General features: G+C 52.2%; 1 protein-coding gene across 1 annotated transcript; it reads left to right on the forward strand.

Moving 5' to 3' along the window:
- Positions 1-5,167: 5,167 nt before the first annotated feature.
- TCIM (transcriptional and immune response regulator) lies at positions 5,168-6,462 on the forward strand. The gene has a single exon (XM_056321733.1). The coding sequence runs from the start codon at positions 5,234-5,236 to the stop codon at positions 5,552-5,554; it is 321 nt and encodes a 106-aa protein (XP_056177708.1). The 5' UTR covers positions 5,168-5,233; the 3' UTR covers positions 5,555-6,462.
- The last annotated feature ends 13,619 nt before the right edge of the window (positions 6,463-20,081 follow it).

Below are 20,081 nucleotides of genomic sequence, written 5' to 3' on the forward strand. Positions count from 1 at the left end.
GGACGGACCTGCCTGCAGGGACACCGTTGCCAGAAAGCCGCAGAAGGACCAGTGAGGGGCAGGACTATGTTCTCACTCTGCACTCCCGACAACTCCTCTTACTGCATCAACGCCATGAAAATCTGTTATTTTCTCCAACTTCTCAGCAGCCTGTGCTGCCCTTAAAACAGGGACAGCGCAGCAGACACCCGCATCACACCAGCTTCGGGTCCGACTGGCCGCTGCTGGCTCTGCCATGTGGCAGCAGGATGGCGCAGGGGTTGCTGGTGAAGGAGACGAGCCACGGGGCCGAGGGAGCCCTGTGGGGAGATGCCAAGAGCCACCACTAATAAAAAATTAATTATACTAATACTAAATCTTGCTCACCTTGGTTGCAGGAGGCTGGAGCACAGAATTAATGCCATGCAGGCTACACCTGACACAACGCCACCACCTGTCTTAGCAGCCCAGAAGCCAGCATCTAATTTATTTTTCATAGCTAGGATAAAGAAAAGTATTAAATAGATGCAGTGCAAATTTTTTTCCCTATTGAAAGTTTTTCCGATGCAATTTAACCAGTTTAATGGTCTCTTCTGTTGTCTGAAAACCAACAGCTTTTTTTCTGTTTTTTAGGCAGGTAGCTGCATGAGCAGGATTGTCTAAGAAATGCTTTTACTTTCCAGCAACTGAGCTGCAGCAGAGATGCCCTTAAAATACACCTCACTGCACCGCACATCTGGATTGGGGATCACAGGAAAAGTCACAGGGAACACACATGGCAAAGTTAAGTTCTCAGGCTTTGTAAGCAAAGGGCATGGTGTCCTGTGTGAGACGTGGGACAAGTGTTCCCAGATGCTCTATTAAAAAAACCAGCAACCACAGGAAAACCCAACCCAAACAAACACAAAAGTGGACTCTGTGCTGTAGAGAAAGAGGCACAGGAGCCACGGTGAGTAGCTGTAGGCAGGCTGGAGAGCCAGCGAAGGCCCTGCCATTTGCACGACCTGGATGTCTGACAAATTCCCAGGAATCTGGATTCCTTGAGGAACACGATGAACCAGTTCCTCTGTGACCTGACAGCCATCCCGCAGCTGTGACTGCTGCAGAGCCCTCCATCTCCGATTTGCTTCCCAGCAGCGAGCAAACACCAGGAGCAGCATTTCTGGCCTCTGAGAAGGGCAGGGGTTCTCCAGCCTGCACGGGCAGCGGCGGGAGCGAAGGCTGTGAGCGAGCCCGAGCGAGCTCTTGTGCGAGGGAAGGGTGGGAAGAGAAGAGATGGCTTGAGGCTCCTGGGCACTCCAGATTCTTAGGTTTTCCACTGAATGAGCTAAAGACAAAGCACGTATATGTATTTTAAGACAATCATTTAACTTTTCTCTCCTGTTCCAAAGCCTTCTAGATGCCTGCCTGAGACTCAGTTTCTGAGTCTCTGCAGCACGGATGCTCTCCGAGGGGACTGCTGCATCTTTCAGTGCCAATGTGGTATTACAAGCTTATGTGCAGGCTTAGGCAGGCTAGTGAAGGAAAGCTATGCAAAACATGCCCTAGCAAAATGCAAAGGCATCCCAGATGACCTTCTTTGGAGTGATTTTGGATGGCTACATAAATGCAGACTAGGTTTTCTGCACGAGTTTGCAGGAAAGGCACTGGCTGCTCCTGCTGCCCAGGGCAGCCCTGGCCTTCCCTCCACCTGCTGCGCGCAGGGCTGCCGGCTCCTTGCAGGGACTGGGGGCTTTCCAGAAGCCCCTACAGTGGCTTTTGACCCGGTGGGCACCCTGCTTTACCTGCCTCTCCTACAACAGTGCAGCCGGGGCAGGCAGGATCCTCTGGCTCTGAGCTGGAGATGCCTCTGGGTCTGTTTGAACAGGCTTTGCATGGCCAGCGGAGCACAGAGCTGGCCGCTGACTCACCATCCTTCCTGAACCTTTCCCTCCGGCAACTGCTCGCTCTGACTGCGAGACCCAGAGGCTCGCTTTAGCCTACAATAAATAATTAGCAATTCAGCTTCAAAACCTTCCCGGACACGACCTGGGATGAGGTGCCTGTGGGTGCTCGGCAAGTGGCGCTGCCAGATGCCCCTGAAGGGCCCCCACGCCCTAAAGCTCAGCACAGACCTGCCCGACCCCCCAACAGAGAAGCCCCCGCGGCTGGAGTGCTCTGAGCCCATCATGCCATGAGAAGCAGAGTGCGATTAGGGATGTGGCTGAGCTGCTCCACAGAGATGGTGGGGATAGGAATGAATCCTCCCATTAACGTGTGAAATGGAGCATTTGCGTTTCACAAAGCAATTATACAATAATAGCAGGAGAGCCACGGTAGAAATCACATCTTGTCTGAAGTTTAGCTCCAATCCAACACATGAGTAATTCTTCCTAGGCATTACTGGGAAAGCAGTATTAAAAGACTGATATAAACAAAAATTACCGGAAAAAACAGATGAGGCATGCTTCATCTCTCAGTCAGAGTTGAACACAACTAAATTTATACAAAGTGGGCAGAGAAGCTTGAAGGGGCAAAGACATTTGTTACTGCTCAGTGCAAGATGAGCTTACACGAAAACGCATGCTTCATTATGGCAGCTTTGTGATGTCTTACTCCTCAGGCATCAGCTTTATTCTCGGTTTCCATGGCAGATACTTTTCTGAGCTTGTATCTTCCACAAATATTGCTAATTTATTCTCTCAGCCATGTCTCTGGAAATACCTGCAGAATGATTCCACGTGCAGTAAGAGTGGTGAAAACCAGGCATATGTTAACATGCCTCAGCTCCTGTTTTTGACCAGAGGAAACAAAAGAAAGGCTCATTTTCTACAGCCACAAGATCATGGCCGATCTTCTGGCACTACTTTTTGCCCTAAGTACTCTGAAACTGTACTATCCACCCAGTGAAGCAACGCTCATTTAGCATTTCAGCCAGACACTTTTTACAGGTGAGTTTTCTCCTCACACAGTGCCCCAGGCAGCACCTTGCATCCAAGCGGGAGGGGACCTGCAATGAGCGTGGCCCTGCTTTCTGCTGCTCCCCCCTCGCATGCCATGTTAACAGGAGCCTATAAAACATGAGGCTTTTCCACAGGCAGAGACCCAGAGGCCAACCACATCAAAAAGATCCTATTTTCAGGTTTGATTTACCAGCCCTGCAAATGTTGAGCAAACAGTGGCTGATGTGTAATTCTCACAAATTCAGCAAGACTACAGCAAGGCGAGAGGCTTTTAAGTCTTTCTGGCAGAAGGAGAATCACAGGGTTTTGCAAAGTAGTTGTTTATACGCTAAAGCACATAACAGCTAGCACATACCAAAGAAATTCAGACAAACTTGTAAAAAGTAACCCGCACAATGACAGCGATGCAGAACCGGCGGAAAAAATGGCAGGCATGTGCAGGGGGAGCTTGTGCCAGTAACGACGGCATGGAGCAAAGTCCTGGCAGCTGCAGGGAAAGCCCATCCTCTGGCAGAACGCGGGTGAATGCAGGGCACAGGGCTGTCTGCCAGGACGTACCCAGCACCTATGGATCAGTCCCTAAGTCCCAGGTGGGAAAGTGGTCAAACACTGAAACGCAGCCCACTCCCTCTCCTAAAGACCAAACCCTGGCAAACCCTGGCTGGCTGGATGCTCCTGGGAGCCTGGACGGAGGTGGGACTGCAGCCATTCTGGGGGCCAGGTAGCAACCTGCCCCGCTCACCATTCACCCTGTTCTCTGCCCTGTGCCAGTGCAAGCGCCTGCCATGTGGGCTTCAGGGGCTCTTTACCTCCCCCGTGGCTGCCGCTGGCCACGGGACAGGGGGGTTGCCAGGATTGTGCTCAGGCACATCCCCTCTCTCTGTTCCAAAGGAACAGAAATTTTAAAGGGAATGTGGAATGACCAGCGAGTGAGTGGGCCATGTGACTTTGGATCTGCTCATCACGGTGGTCAGAGATCCACCTCCACATCTCTCCAGTAAATAAGGGAAACCCCTGGGGCCGTTGGTCAAACCATCATGGGGACAGAGGCTGTTTCTGGAGTTTTTCAGTAAGTATGAGTAACAGGGGTCATCAACAAAACCAGTAAACAAGCAGCTAATTTTCCAAACAGTGCCTCCGCAGCATCCGGCCACTTTTAAGCCATTAACCAAAATACACTTATCTCTGGCTTCCTGGCCTCAAATGACTTTAAGCCCACTGCCATTCTGGGCCAGATTTAGTTGTGCTCAGTAATACCACATTTCTAAGCCCAGCAGGAACTCCAGTGGTCAGAGCCAGCCCCTTGCAGGCAGCCGTGCCCAGTCCACGTCCTCAGTGAGAGGGAGTCTCAGAACCACAGAATATCTTGGGCTGGAAGGGACCCATAAGGATCATCAATTCCAACTCCCTGCTCCTCATAGGACTACCTAAAACCAATTCCTATGACTAAGAGCAAGTCCTCCCAGCCCAAGGGCTTGGCACTGGCCAAGGGTGGTGGGGACAGCACAGACTTTTGGAGCAGAGGAACTGCACTGGTGAGCTGAAAATTCAAGAAAAAGAATGCTTGAGGCAGAAGCAGGGCAGCAAACCACTCGGTGCTTTGCTGCAGTGCAGCGTGCATGGTGGGGCAGAGAGATTTTACCTGCTGCCCCGGTGGGAGCACTGCCACGTGCAGCCATGGGGTGTGACGTCCTGGGGAAGTTACCCCAGAGGACACTACGGATCATCTGCCTTTGGTAAAGCACTTGCCAAGTAGAACATACAGCTTCAGGAGCGCTAAATGTGAGCTGCTCATCCGGGGAGCAGCAGGAAGCCTCCCATGCCCAGACCTGAGCAGGTTGTGCTGGGTTGCTGTACTTCTGTCTGACCAAGACACAGACAAGGGCTCACTCGCATGCACAGGCTCGCACCTAACACCTCCTACGAGTAATACAATACTTCTCACCTGGAGTTTTAACTGCTTATTATATGCATTATATATCCTGAACAAAGTTTGAGCCGTACTAGCTCGAAGTCCCACAGTGATGTTTGAAGTTGTGTGAAACCTGTCCTGCAGCGGGTGAAAGAAAACCCACCCCCACCGCAGAAACACAGAAATCTTTTCGCCTCTGCTGCACAACAGAGGAAAGTTGGCAACTTAACTGTTAAACTCGCTTATGACTATTCAGTGTTGACATCAGCGTGATCTCATCGCTGTAACCGGAGCCCTCCGGCTTTTTCTCCAGGCTGCCTTTAAATACCAGCCCTGGGAGCCAGCGCAGCACCCAGCCCTCTACTTGCACCCAGGGCGCACCCGGCAGCACCCCAAGTAGATGAAAGCAAAGAGAAGCTACAAAATTCCAGCCATGTCCACATCCCTGCGAGTGAGCCCCTCGGTCCACGGCTACCGCTTCGACACAGCCCTGCGCAAGAAAGCCGTGGCCAACATCTTCGAAAGCATCAATGAAGAGTCCCTACAGAAACTCTTCAAAAACTCCGGAGACAAGAAGGCAGAGGAAAGAGCCAAGATAATCCTCGCCACCGATCAGGACTTGGAGGAGAAAACGAGAGCGCTAATGGCACTAAAGCAGAGGAGAAAAGACAAGCTGCTTCAGTTCCTGACATTTCGGAAATACTCCATTAAAGTTCACTGAACTGATGGAAGGAGCAGAAATGGAGGAGAACATTTCAGGATGGGACTGTTTGTGACCTCTTGCCACACACGGCGCGCTCCAGGGCCTGGCGAGGGTCTTGTTGGACCTCCCGCAGGGCTTCAGCCCCACCATGCACGCAGCAAACTGCAGCGCCGATGGCAGCATCCGCGTGGACAGCAGTGTCGGTGCAAACAGCAGCATCGGCATGGATGGCAGCATCGGCGCAGCTGGCAGCATTGGTGCACACGGCAGCATCGGCACGGCCAGCAGCGCAGCGGCCAGAGGCTCCCAGAGGGAGGGCAGACCCCCGCAGGAGGCAGCCAGGCTCCTCTGGGCGGCCGTGGGACTGAGCCGTGGGGGAAGCCGCACGCCTGGGAGCGACCTGAGACCTTCTGATGGACTAGGGGTTCACTGACTTCACCTGTGTGTGTTGCCTTTCCAAACATTTTCCTTAAAGTCTGTGCCCCTGCTGAGCCTCGCTGTCTAGGGCCAGGAGGGAGGTTCTAGAGACTGATCAGCTACTGATCATGGATCACTTTGCATTTGTTAAAATGCATGTAAGCGCACCGTATGGGTGCAGTAAGTTCATCCTGCAGGGAATGCATTTGCTCTAGAGACACACTGCGCCTTTTCTTTCTCGAGCTGTATGTGTGCAGTATAAATTGTTTGCACAGAAGCAATAATAATGATGTATTTCCCTGAATTTACTGTGAAAACCCCTAATATTTTGTTCACTTCCCATTAACACTAAAAATCTAAATATCATAACTATATTTCTTATTTGTATAGATTACAATAGCTATTAGATGAGTACTTCATGGCAATATTTTATGACAATATTATAATATCAACTATAATTTATTGCATATGACAATCTGAAAATTAATAAATTATGAAGTAAATATAAATTCTCTTGTCTGAAATGCTCAGTTCTCCTGGAGAAGTGGGGTTATGCTTTTTTGGTCATTTCATATAGATTCTGTTCTAAGTGCAGACTACCTGCAACTCTCCTTAATTCCCCAAATGTTGATTTGGCAGCCTGTTCTCAGAGCCTGCAGCAGCCCTTGGCTTCCCTGCAGTCCTGCCACACACTCCAGCAGCACCAGTTCGACCCATGGTTGCTGTGGTGACTCCAGCATTTCCAGAAAGACCTCACCAAATTTAGCTGTAAATCAAACTCAGCTGCTAGTTTCCCCTATGTAATAAGGGAGAATTACATCATTTGCAATAGCATAACAAAAAAATTGGTTTAGAAAATGACCGGTTCTGAGCCACAGTGAGCAGGGCGGTTCTTCAGGCTCTTGGCATTCCTCAAAGCAGACTGAGAACCCACACTTGGCTCCCCAGCATCCAAAGAAACAGAAGTGAGTTATAAACACTTTGGCAGTGGAATCGGACTCAGCTTTTTGCAGGTTATGCCATGCTATCATGATAGACTTTGCTGAAAATACTTAAAAATAGACAAGACTAGTTATTTATAAGTATGTCCTCTAATAACCTGCTGGTTTAGGAAAAAAACATTCCCATGACTCTGCTTAGAGCAACAAAGATAAAACAATTCAGAAGAATGAAAGACCAACTAGGTTTTTTGCCTGCAGTAAACTCCAAATTGCCTTTAAGTCAGGGAGACTAGATATAATCCTTTAAATTACTTAATAGAATGGATAATTGTAATTATTTATAGCATGGTGAAGCATGTCCAAGCATTCCCTGAGAGCACCGGGTTGGGGACCGCAGCGTGCAGTGTGCAGAGCAGCACTGGCTCCCCTGAGCATCCCCAGGGCCACGCGGCACAGCACCAGCCTCCCAAAAGTAGGAGGCAGAAGAAGTGCCGCAGCCTTCACTGCAGCCTGGAGGGCGAAAGGCAGGGACCGCAGCAGGAGCACGCAGCCAAGCATTGCTGCCCCCCGCGCTCTGCATCCTCACTGGGGCAGGGGAGGGGTGACACATGGTGGTCCCTCTGCCTGGGAAGACTAGAGAGAGCTGGGGTCACACCTGGTTTGGGATGGACCTTTTTGAAAGAGCCTCCAAAGGCTTTCCAGAGCTGCCCTTGCCCAGAAAAACCTGCCTCAGAGTGGGGTTTGCTCCAGAAGCAGTTGCCAGTTTTCCAGCATTCAACCTGTTCCAGTGCAGCGTCCCACACTCAGACACAGCTGTCTCACCCACTCCTGACACATCCCCACACGCCATCCCCAGTGACACAAACTGCCTCAAACAGGCTGTTCCCAAGAAAGGCCAAACGGAGCCATGCAGAGGCCATCCACAGCCCCGCACACACCGTGCCGCCCCTCCCGCTGCCTGCGCCAGCCACTCCAGGCAGTTGGGACACAGCGTCTTTCCTCCCGCTCCAATAGGTTTTCCCATCAGATCCATTTCTTGTGTGACAAACGTTTAAACCAGAAACCAGCGGGGCGATGCAGCCATCCAATCCATCTGCCTCTGTGGTGTGCTATACAATGGGACCCCAGCGAAAACCCTGTGGAAAGAGGATGCTCTCAGGGACCTCCCTGCTGCCCCTGGGTACCAAATGAGCTTTGTGCTGTCCTACTGCCTTCCACTTCCCAGGCTCTGCTGCTGGGGCTCTGCTCACCCCCTGCCTTGCCTCAGACCATCGACAGGCTTTTCACAACACACCTCCTGTGCCAGGGCCAGCTGTGGGTTTGTCATAGCTTCGCCACATCTTGGCCCCCAATACCAAACCACAGCTCCGAATGGACCCATCACACACAAGCACAATTAAAGCACGCATCCAGAACCTGCCCACCTGAGGCACAGCTCTACCAGGGATGATGGTCTTGCTCAGGGCTGCAGCTGCCTGTTTCCCCTGGATGGAGATGCCCCTGTGCCTGGCCAGCAGCACCCGGACTCGTGCTGCAGACCCTCCGACTGCCAACAGCTACATCCAGCCCAATGCTACCAACACTCAGGGGAGCCCAATGCATCACCTGCCAACTTTCTTTCCTTGTAGGAAGCAAATCTGAAGGAAGTCACAATTGCAGCAAACTGAAGGCAACACAGATTGCAGCAGCTGCTGCAGGCACATCCTGCCGTTGCCCAGACATTCCTGCTCACAAACTTTTGTATAAGATGATCGATAAGATCCTGTGACTTTGGGACTTTATGGTCGCTCTTGTCTCATTACATTTAAGTTATTGGCCCAAGTAGCATTCCTGATAAACAAAGGCTGCTTATAAAAGAAGTTATGCATTTATAGGATTTTTACAGTAGAAAAAGGCAATTCTCCTTGGTCACAGCCTGCATGCCATTTTGGCAGGTTTGCGCTTCCTGAACAGCAGCGCATCTCACAGTGAGCTCAGGAAAAATTGCAATTAGTTGTTATGAAACATTTGTCAATGAGAATTTGAGGGGCAAACATGCAGCTGTTGCAGTCCCCTCACACTCACGGCACTGCCCTTTCTGCTGCCGCTCCCCAGGGCTGCAGGTGACGGCTCAGAGCACCCAGACCCAACCCCCGTGATCCGGCACCGGGCAGCCTGTGCGCTCGCAGGGGCACAGTCGAGCAAAGCACCGCTGGTAGTGGTGCCCACACTGTGCTTTGTTTCACGTCCAGACATGATCCGTGCATACAGGGTGCAGGAGGCAGGTCACCCGGCTGTGCCAGGCCCTTCCTGTGCGCCCGGTGCTGCAGACGCGGTGTCTGTCGGTGCGCACACGCTGCATTCACGGGGCAGCCCTGCAGCGCCCCAGCCAGACGCGCAGCCCATTGTCAGCCTCCCCACGCAACAAACAGAGGAAAAGGCTGTGCAAGGCATTTCCTGCCTCCAGGAGCCGGGCGTTTCCATTTATTCTTCTCCCTGAGTCAAACTGGCTGTACTGGGTGTCCCTCTGTCCCGGCATCCTGAGGAACATGCGTCTGAATAGCTAATTTTATCTAGCTTTTCTAATGCTCTGTCATAGAGAGGCGCACAGTGGAGGGGGTGGCTGTGCCTCCCCAGCTCCAGTGGCTGTGCCCAGGAGTGTGCCGGTGGGCTCCCCACCACAGGCAGCTGGAAGAAGCAAGCTCTGGCTTGTTTTGCAGGCTGGGGAAGGCGGGGGACAGCCTGGAGTGTGTCAGAAAGAAACAGGCCAGAGCAAAGGGAGGGGGTCAGTTACAGCAGGCAGCACAGAGACCCCACAATATGTCCCCCCATGAAACACCCATCCCCATCTCTCCAAAAAACTGCTCTTGCAACCATCCTGATGACGAGAAGATGGGGCTGGAACAAGTCAACAGCCCAACTCAGCCGGTCCACTGTGTTCAGAGTGATATGGGGATGTTCCCCAGCATCTGAACATCCAGTACCGTGACCTTTTAATTTCTGGTGAAATCAAATACACACAACACGATCAGAGTCCAAATCAGAGCTGGGCCAGTCCTCACATGGCAGTGTTTGACAACAGCAACACCTCCCAGACAAGTTTCCCTTCCATGTCATTGAGCAATGGGGAAGTTAAAAATTGACTGTTCAGCTGAACCGCACATCTGTTTTGCCCGCATGCAGACGCTCTCCTTTGCGAACGGGAGGTTCAGCACCCTGCGGACAGCTGGCACTCACGGGCAGGCACCCCAGGGCAAGGCAAAGCCACCCCCACCCCACCCTGGGCAGCACAAGGGGAGAAACCATCGGCTGGCAGCAGCTCCGCTCTGGAGCAACTGGCGGGGACCAGGAGGACAAAAAGACTTTTCACCTTGCACGGATTATCTTCATCAGGAGCAACACGTAGCCGGGGCCAGACCCAACCGGCTTTGGCACAGTACAACAGCACACTGCCTGCCCAGGGAGCGCTCGGGGAAACCCCTCGCTCCCACAGGAGCCTGGAAAGGCACAGGGATAGACAGCAGCTGGGATGAAGGTGGCCCCCTCCAGCCTCCCCCAGGCACGGAGTGGGAGCGCAGCGGTGCCCAGGCAGGCACATCCAGCTCAGCACCAGCGTGGGGCAGTGCCAAGCGCCTGTAAAACAGAGGCACAGATGAAGCATATTTCATCTGTGACTGTAAAAGGAAAATATCTGCTATAAAGCGTGTTAAACGTGAGTGAAGACCTACAAAGTGGTGAGATTTACAATTGGGTTAGTATGGTTATCACAGAAAAGAGCTGGTCTGGAGTTTCAAAGTGCAAATGCCTCACATGCAGCAAGATGATGCCACAGCGTCGCTTTGAAGTGATAGACAAGGCTATTTATGAGAGGAAAAGCCTCCAAAATACCACAGCCAACAGGAGATGGCACAGTTGTCATATATCTTTGCTAAAAAATAAAACTCAGGCTATGATAAGCATCTTAATACATGGCCCTTAAAAAAAACCCCACATTTCCGTGGAGCTGTACACCAAGTTGGTGCACATGGCATGGCACGAGGATGCTCTCTGCTGTGGTAAGCAGTGAAGTCATCCCCATCCAACAGGCAGCACCTCAGAAGCCACCGCTTACAAGGGATGTCAAGGTACTGAGATGTTTCTAACACATCAGCACCTAAATGCCATCTCTTACAGGATTAGCCACTTCACGCTGTTTATCTGCACTTCTGCTCTGCACAGAGGGCTCATGAGGCCTCTCCAGGAGGGCACAGAGGGGCTCAAAGCCAGGAGGGCTGGCACAGTGGTAGCCCGTGGGCTCCCTCACATGCCAGGAGGTTTCTGTCATGCTGCCTCCCCCGGGAGGTCTGAGCAGTGAATCAGAGCTGAGCCATCCAGCCTTCACCTCCTGGAGTCCAGCCCCTCTGGGCGCCCACGCACAGGGCACATCATCCCTGTAAGTGGAGGCTCCAGTAACCGAGCAACAGTTGGGACTCAGCACCGCATCCTCCCCCGTGGAAAACCCGCTCCCTCTGAATGACCGAGCACAGGCCCAGGGCTGGGGGGGGGGGGGGGTGCAGGGGGGCTTGCTGACTCATGCTAAAGCAACTGGCTCCCAAAACACCCCGTGTGGAAACAACGGGGAGCAGTTCCTTGGAGCTGCCTGCACAACAGGCAGCTGTGCTGGTCCAGCTGAGCCCTGCCGCCCTCCCACGGGGAGCTGCCAGGACCCCGGCGCTCCACGGGGGAAGATGTTCCCCACAATATCAAGAAGCTATGTGAGCGCTCAGAACGGGCTGAGAGGATGCAGCAGTGAAGCTTTTCAGAGGGAATGTGGGGCCTGAAAGGCGCCCTAGGTGCCAACCCCAAGGCAGAGCCCTCCTCAGGAGCTGCCCGAGGGTGGGGGTTCAGCAGTGCTTGGGGTCTCTCGGCTGCCCCAGCCCACACTGACCCATTGGCCCTGATCCCAGCAGCCAGATGTCCCACATGCCTGGGGCAACAGAGGTGCACCTGCCTCTCGATGTCCCTTTTGCAGCACCAGCCCTAAGCAGGAGCAGGTCCCGGCACTGCGGCTCACGGGCCGGCATTCACGGCACCAGGGGCTGGGCAAGGCTCCAGCCACCCGTGGTGCATGGCACCCTCCTGGGAAATGACCCAACCAGGTGGCTACACCATCCTGCTCCGTTCCTGCTGCTCTCCAACAACACCAGAGAACGATTCCCTTTTTTAAACGCCCATGCAAAAGAAAGTGCGTTTCCACTGTCTTTGCAAAGTAAAGGTGCTTTCACGCCTCAAGGAAGCAGGCAAAAACCAGCATACAAACATCTCACAGAACCTTGACACAGCTCAAGGTACTTTCTCCACCTGCTACTGTTTCTGCTTTGACATTGCATAATTAAAAGGAATGAGAAAATTGTCAAATTATGCTTCCCAGATTGGACGTATTCTCCAACTGGGTTTCTATTTAAAATTCACCTGCCATCCTGAATGGCAAAAAAAAGTTCTAATCCAGGCACAGTTTTTTCTCTCCCTCTCTCTGAACTGTAAAGTACAAGACACAATTAATCATTTTGCAAATATGCTCGTGAGCCGTCAGACCCTTTGCCTCTGCCAAACTTTTTGGGAGGCTCTGATGTACATCCAGCCACCCTCGCCTGAGTGTCATTTTCTGAGCCCATTTGCAGAATGACTGCACAGGGCTGCCAGAGAGTTCAAGGACAAAACTACAATTCAAAGACATATTGAAATCTTGACCCGAGTGAAGTCCATGGAAAAAATCCAGGCAACTTGAAGGATTTTGGGCAGAAGTAAAAACCTTGAATATATTCTGCAGAAAGTGCTGCCAAACGTGCTGGTTTTGCCCCAATTCAAACAATAAGCCTCTTCCTACATATGGATTGGTTTAGCTGCAATAAAAAGTATGCAAAAATGCATTATGATGGTGGAGAGACATTTATCAAAGTCAAGGACCAGGTTTTCCCTGCTCAACTGGCCAAAAAATAATTTTTTTTTTAAATTTTTTTTTAGGAAAGTTTTTTAAATTCTTCTGAAATTAATTATCTGCAGGGAAGGTGAGGTAGAAAGGAAGGACTGGTGTTACCTTGAACTAACTCCCGCATCATCCTTGCAGGCAAAACCACAACGTCCATTTCTGCTCATTGCAGCATTGCAGGCCCCCTCCCTGTTCCTATTTTTTGCAGCGTACCACCCATCCAGAGCCCTTCCCAAGCATGTTTGCTCACAGCAAGAGTCACTGCTAGCTTGATCCCTGCTGGAAAGAGTGTCCTCACGAAGCAACATCTATCTAAGCAATGAACACTGAGATCGGGACATTATAACAGCTGGTTTCTGTCTGCCTGCATGAACTGATAAATGGGTATTTCCTGTCCATTAAAGCTAAGCCTTTTACATTTCCCCCCACTATATTTTTCTCACAGCAATTCCTATCAGCCATGTACTCAGCCAGATGACATGCCCTGCAAAGCCACGTAGGCAATGAAGAAGAGCAAGCACCCATGAAGCAGAACTCCAGACCACGCTGCCCTTCAGGTGCTCGGCAGCCGCAGCGCAGCCGTGACAGCCCGCGCGGTGGGATGCAGTCTGTTCGGCTTGAGAGAGGCCATGCCTGCAGCCGGGCACCGCGTGGGCACGCACCACGCAGCCCTGCGCTCGGCTCCTGGTGTTCACCACCGGTGTCACTGGCCACCAGTCACCCATCGGAGACAGCCACTGCCTCCCACTTTTCAGCAGGCCACTAGCAGCCAGGCACGAGCATGGGGACGGCTGCGGAGGGCTGAGGGCAGGCTTGACCAGCACCTTCCCCCCCCTCCCTCCCCCCCCCCCCACAGGCAGGAGCAGGCAAGCCTAAGGTAGCAGGACTCTGCAGCACGCAGGAGCTGCCCGCTGCTCATCTGCCAGGCTGCACGGAGGGGCAGCTGCGCCCTTTCGGTCTCTGCAGCTGGGAGACCCCAGATTCACAGCGGTTGATCCCTGTCTGTATCTCTGCCTGTGCCCCCCCTCGGACCAAGCCACAGTAACCCCCCTCCCAGCGTGCTGCCAGGCACGTCCCCTCGCTCCCAGGAGTGCTTGTGTTATAAACCTCTACATGCTTGATTGCAGGGCTTACAGTTTGCCATAAGTAAATAAATTAGGTATAATTTAATATTTGATTGTAAGATTTACTGTTCTATTCTTTACAGCTTCTCAGGTGGATGCCCAGTAATTGAGCTAAATGAAGAGCCCCATTAATTCCCGACACTGCGGAGCAGCTCCGGTGCTGGCTGTGGCAGGCAGCATGCAGCAGAACCGGCTTGGAAAACCCACCACCTCCAGATCCCAGCCCCCTTGTGTGGGGGACGAGAGAGTCACTCTTCCTGGGGGGAATTTAAGGAGGGAATTATTGCTCTTTGCCTGTAATTAATGCACAGAGCCACATGCACCCACCCCGCCACAGGGCAGAGTCCGGAGTCCCCTCGCAGAAACCCTGGGCTGTTTTGGCACAAAACCCAGGGACAGTCTGAGGTCAGCTGTTACAGACTGAAATTAGCTTTGCCACTACTTTTGAGACCCTTTCGTTTTGAATAATGCGAACTGGTTTTTGTAAGATATTAAAGCTAGGTCAAGTACTTGAACTTGAAACAGCGTCCTGATGTATTTTAGTAGCTTGCCAGTGCTGAACCACGTTGCATACCTGTGAAGGCCGGCTGACAGGCTAGGTTTAACCTCCCTTCTGCTTTCAGCTGTGGATAGCTGGTTTTGTGCCTACAAAATTAAAAATTTCATCCTTTTGTGTACTATTTTAGCTCAAGTGCCCCTGTCCGTTCTCTAACTATGTTAATCTCTGTCGCAACACTGTTCTCTGCAATCCATTGTGTAATCGGCATGTTTGGGTCCTGCTTCAGAAACAGTTCAAACACAGCCCTCTAAACTGGCTGCTCAAAGCCCCATCCTATGGGAATTACATTTGCAGCGTGCTCTCTTCCCACGCAGCTCCAGATAAAAGTCCCCGGGTATCGATGTCAGGGGGAAGCTAATGAGTTAATTCCCATTTTGTACTTGTTTTTTCAGGGTTCAGCTAGTTTGGTTTATTGAGTTCCAGATGCTGCCCCCTTGTTGCTTTATGCCAATTCTTAGTTAAAGCTTGAACCGTTGCTCTGGAGGGCGGAGGGGGATGGGCTGGAGCCCCTGTGCCCCGCAGACGCCCCCCCCTCTCCTGGCTGTCCCCAGGTGAGCCCCAGACCCCAGGAGAGGCAGGGCTGGCAGCTGGAGCTCTGCTGCTTTCCTCCCGCACCAGCCACGCTTCCACGGGCACGGGCACCCACCTCCCCGCTGTAGCCCTCGTGACTGAGCTGTTGCAGGGATCTTTCTCAGAAAAAAAAATCTCATTTAAATTAACCAAACAAGCTTTCCTGGAAGATAATGCCTTTGCTCTGTTGCTGACTGAGCTTTGACTAAGCAAACCAAAATTATCTTTAGCTGAGAAAAACATCACTGAATCTGTACTGGCCTGGACCTACCCCTACACACCCCTTGCACAGGCAAAGTCCCATTAACCCGAGCAGGAATTCAGGTTAAACATCAGCCGAGTACTGAGCTACAGAGCACGACAGCACCTGCCCAGCAATTCCACATTTTCATATCGTTTACACTATTTACATAAAGCAAGCGCATGAATGCCTTTAAGCCCATCCCTGCGGGCTCCTCTGCTGCTGCTGGGGCATCCTTGAGCCCCTGCCACCACCACGACAGCTGCACCACGCAGCAATCCACTGTCAGGGAGCAAGTCTGAGCTTCTCAGACCCCCAGGATCTCCACACCCACACTGCACTAGTTTTCTCTTCCAATTATTTTTCAAGCTGCTATAAACACACAACCAAAACAGCCAGCAATTTAAATCTTTCCCCCTCCACAAGAGATATTTAAAACTGAAAATACTTTTTGCATATGAATAGTGCATTAAGTCTGTGTCCCACGTTCCCTGCAGCAAACTTTGATCATGGAAAGGTCCCAGAAATAGCTGCCCCTAAATCCCATTGGCTTTCCAGCCCCTTCAGCCTTCAGAGGAAACAGCTCTTTCTTCTGCTAGATCACCTCATGGGGTTTTGACCTTCCTTTGGTACTCAAAAACCGATTCAGTGGGATAAATCTTGGTTTGAAAACTAATTAACATTTTCCCCTGCATTCATACTTCTAACACAGCCCAGGGCAGCCTGCTGAAGAGGGGAAAGGCTGCAAGCATCTCCTGGCTTGCTGCTGGGGACTGCTCCCCCAGTAAACTTAAGTCACCTTGGGATGCTCCAGTAAACCTCTGCATCGGGCTTATCACTGCTTCCCAGAGGCCCTGCAGGGAAATTTTAATATTGTAACAGGAGAGCAACCTCCTGAGCTGTGGATGCTCTGCTGTTACAAGCCATAGGGGCTAATACAGGCAACTTGCTGTTCACACACTTATTATCAGTCCGTGAATGCCATCGCTGTCCCACAGGGCACGTGCTTTTGGGGCTGCCCGAAGTGGATGCTTGGATTTTTCAGAGGTCCCCTCCATTGCACTTTGGGGGAACATCTACAGCTCTACCTGCCTCGTACCCTCCCGCTTGAGTTTGTAGCTTGAGTTTTGGGCACGGGACCAAATCTAAATCCAGGACCATGAGTTTGTGCTGGTCCTTCCATAAAAAATTCCTAATAATAGCAATTTCAGATTTTAATCCTTGAGCATGACTAGTCCCACATTCCTTCATAAGACTGGAGGGAGCCCTGCGTCCCTGGAAGCAAGGCCAAGGGAGGTAGCTAATGCTCTGCGTGCAGCAGACTCCCATGGGCAGGACAGGAGGGAGCGTGAAGGCATTCGCCTCCAAACACCTGTGTGGCATCTGGCCCAGTGGGGCCAGCCTCTGGGTACTGTGACACCCACAGCCCCTGCAGCAGCTCTGGAGGGCTGCAGCAGGGTGCCCTGCAGCTTGGGGGGTCGGGGGGACCGGTCCCAGCACAGCAGTGTGCCCTGCACTGCAGCCCTTGCACAACCTCCTGCATGCTGCCGGCACGCCAACACCCCGGCTCTGGCGTGCCCCTCTGCAGGAGCTGCACCTGGCCACTTTCCTTAGCCCAAAGGCAGCTGAGCATGTTCGGTTCATTTAAGAACCGGTTAATTCCGTCCTCTCCGCTGCCTGCCTGGCAATGGCACTGGGCTCAGTGGCTCATGCCAGTGCTGTGAAACTCTCCGGACACACCCCAAATGCGGCAGCAAAAAGCTGGGGAGTGGGGCCAAAAGGCACAAGCTGGGCTGGGCAATGGTTTGCACGAGTGGGACCTGTGTACAGCACCCCACATGTATATCCTGAGGACTGTGGATGGTGTTTGAGGACTCCTCCTTTCCTTCCGTTAAGCAGTTGGATTTTCTATCAAAACCAAGCTGGAAATAGCATTTTTACAGCTTGCGGCGGTGCCGCCCTCCTGTGGCTTGAAAATTGCTCGAGTTGGAATAAAAACAGCTTAAAAATCTGATGTAACATAACCAAGTAACTAAACCCTACAGTTAACGGCCTTCCCTTTGGTCTGGCAACGCTAAATACTTCAGCTTGGCATCTGAAGCCAGAGCAACTCAGCAGTAATGTGAGAAAGCAGCTTACAAGCCGATGGGGTTTTATCCTCAGTTATCATTATCTTTTAGCTCAGCATCGTGATGCTGCTGCAGAGGCTGGAAAGGGTACGCTGCTGGGATGCGCTGCTCTGCTGCCGACACTCCCCATCCCGGGGGTTCTGCTCGCTGCTGTGCTTCTGTATTTACTACCACAGTAGAATTTATGCTCGAGTAGAAACAAACCTTAATTTACAAAGTCCTGCGAACAGCGTTTTGCCAGGTGGCGTTCGATTCAGACTGTGGCCGTTGCGCTGCCAAGTGCAAGGTCTCAGCCTCGCACAGGCGCTGCCCGCCGTGTCCCACCGAACGGGGGTCCCAGCGGAGGGGTCCCAGCAAAACCTCGTGGCCGAGCCCGGCGCTGTGCTGCCAGGCGGGGTGGCTCACCCACCGGGGAGGTGCCTGAAGACTTGCAAGGAACACTAGCAACCCAAGCACAGACGCAGCTCATTTGCTGGCCAGGATGGAAGAAAATATAAATCATATAACTTATGTAAAGGAAAACCTGGAGACAAGCTGCACAGCTGTGCTCCCAGCACTGCCCTGTACTCCTCACTCCGCACCCCAGTGACTGCCTCCAGGTCCCTTCTGGGGACACAGCAGGGGTTTGCAGGGCTGGATGCAGCAGATGCTGGTCTCCTTATTGTGCACTATGTACCAGGCAGGGCTGAGCACCCTCCCCACTCCCTCAGCTCTCCACATATATGCACAGCCTGGAGGAGCATCTCCCCACAGGGAAACCCTCCTCCGACCATCGGGGCTTGCACCAGAGGCGTGGGCAGATAGAGGGGCGAGCGAAACTCCTCTGCTCCCTGCTGCAGAGCGTCTGCCTTCAAAGGCACTGGCTGCAGTTGCAGCCAATATTTGAAGAACACAGCCATGTCCTCAGGAGGAAAGCTCTGAGATATCTGTACTCAGTGCTGGAGTAACAGTTTGCCTCCAGAGCTGAGTAGAAGCAGTTACTGTCAGTTCATTAAAACCTGCTGCTGCGGAGCCCTTCACCTGGCGAGGTGGCGGACCCAGCCAGGCTCAGCAGCAAGCGAGCATCTGGTCCACCATTAATCGCAGGCTGTTACACTGACTTTGTCAAAAAACGTATCTGCTAGTAGCGCTGATGATTTCCAAATTACTTCAGGCTAGATGACACCACAGTGAGGTGGGCATGACTACCCTGCACATGCTTACTGGTCCCACAAACTCCCACCAAGAGCTACTGGCTCTATAAAGTTCATACATGCCAAAAGGTTTGCAGGAGAGGGGGATCTGGGACAAATGTTTCACCCCAGTGACTCACCAGCTTCCACAACACCTTCTGGGTTTCCTACTTGTGCTATGGCAACAGCAAATGCAACACATTTTTGTAGGGTGTTTCATACACTAAGCTTTTGCTGAAGCAACTCAAGTTGCCAGAGTCCAGGCACGCCTTAGAAAAAGCACCACAGCCAGCACCCCAGCGAGAGGCAGCCACCCACACAGCTCCAGACAGGGTTGTGGAATAACGTATAGCCACAGCAAACATTTTCCAAAGAAGCTGGCAAGATGCCGGTACAAATGGTGCTGCCACACCTTGGACATTGATCCAGGGCTGTGGCACCGGTGAGGCAGCTCTCGGCCACAGGAGACCTGCCAGAGGCGAGGGGCAGAGCTGGTGAGCAAGCCACACTGGTCATGGGCAGGGAGAGGGCTGCGCGGACATGGAACATGGGAGCCCTGCTCCACTGCCTGCCCTAAGCACTGCAATTGCTGACATCAGTGTCCTGGGAGCAGAACCTGTGTTTCACAGATTCACCTCCTCTGCCTCTCACTAACAGCCCACGAAAGCTCTCTGGCAAAGCGGGTGACTGATGAGGCCGGTGGTACAGATGCGGTGGTTTGTACATTGTGAATGTAAAACACCAAAATATACAGGAAAATGCTCAATCAATCAACAACCCAGCCCAGGAGTTCTCTCATTGCATTCCTAAGGAAGGAGACACACACCTTTTCTTTCCTAATAACCCTTTTGATTTTTTCCAAAATGCATACTATATCAATGCAACTATAAACCAACAACACATATCTAAAGGCAGCCGACAGCCCAGGAATGCATCCCTATGCCCTTTCGACAGCTTCACCCACCACATCCTTGCCAAGGTGCAGCACAACCGAGGTTTGTTTCCTGATGCAGAGTGCGAGAGGGAACGCGGAGCCAAGCCCTGGGTGCTTCACAGTGCTGGCTCCCAACGGTGCTCTCCCCAGTGGTTCAAGGGAGTTACACTTTGAGAAACAACATCTACCAGAACAGCTAGCACAAAGACTGGGAAGCAAGTCATAAGCACGTGAGCTACCACAGCACTTGGCATGAGCCAAGGAGAGCGATGATGACCCAACGGCCAGCAGTGCCAGCACTACCCCGGGAGCCCAGCCCTGCCCTGGGCAGGTGGAGCCCACCAGCACCCCCACTGCTGCCTGCAATGCTGGCCATATAGCCCCCCCAGCCAGCTGTAACCCTAGTTATTTTTTAAAAGTGACGCCAGCGCTTTTATTAACCTCTTCCTCAGCTTTCCCTGCTCAACCAACACCAGTTTCTCCCACCTCCATCTTCTCCCTCGGGTGCACA

This window comes from Falco biarmicus, chromosome 18, assembly GCF_023638135.1.
Source record: "Falco biarmicus isolate bFalBia1 chromosome 18, bFalBia1.pri, whole genome shotgun sequence".
Classification (NCBI taxonomy): Eukaryota; Metazoa; Chordata; class Aves; order Falconiformes; family Falconidae; genus Falco; species Falco biarmicus.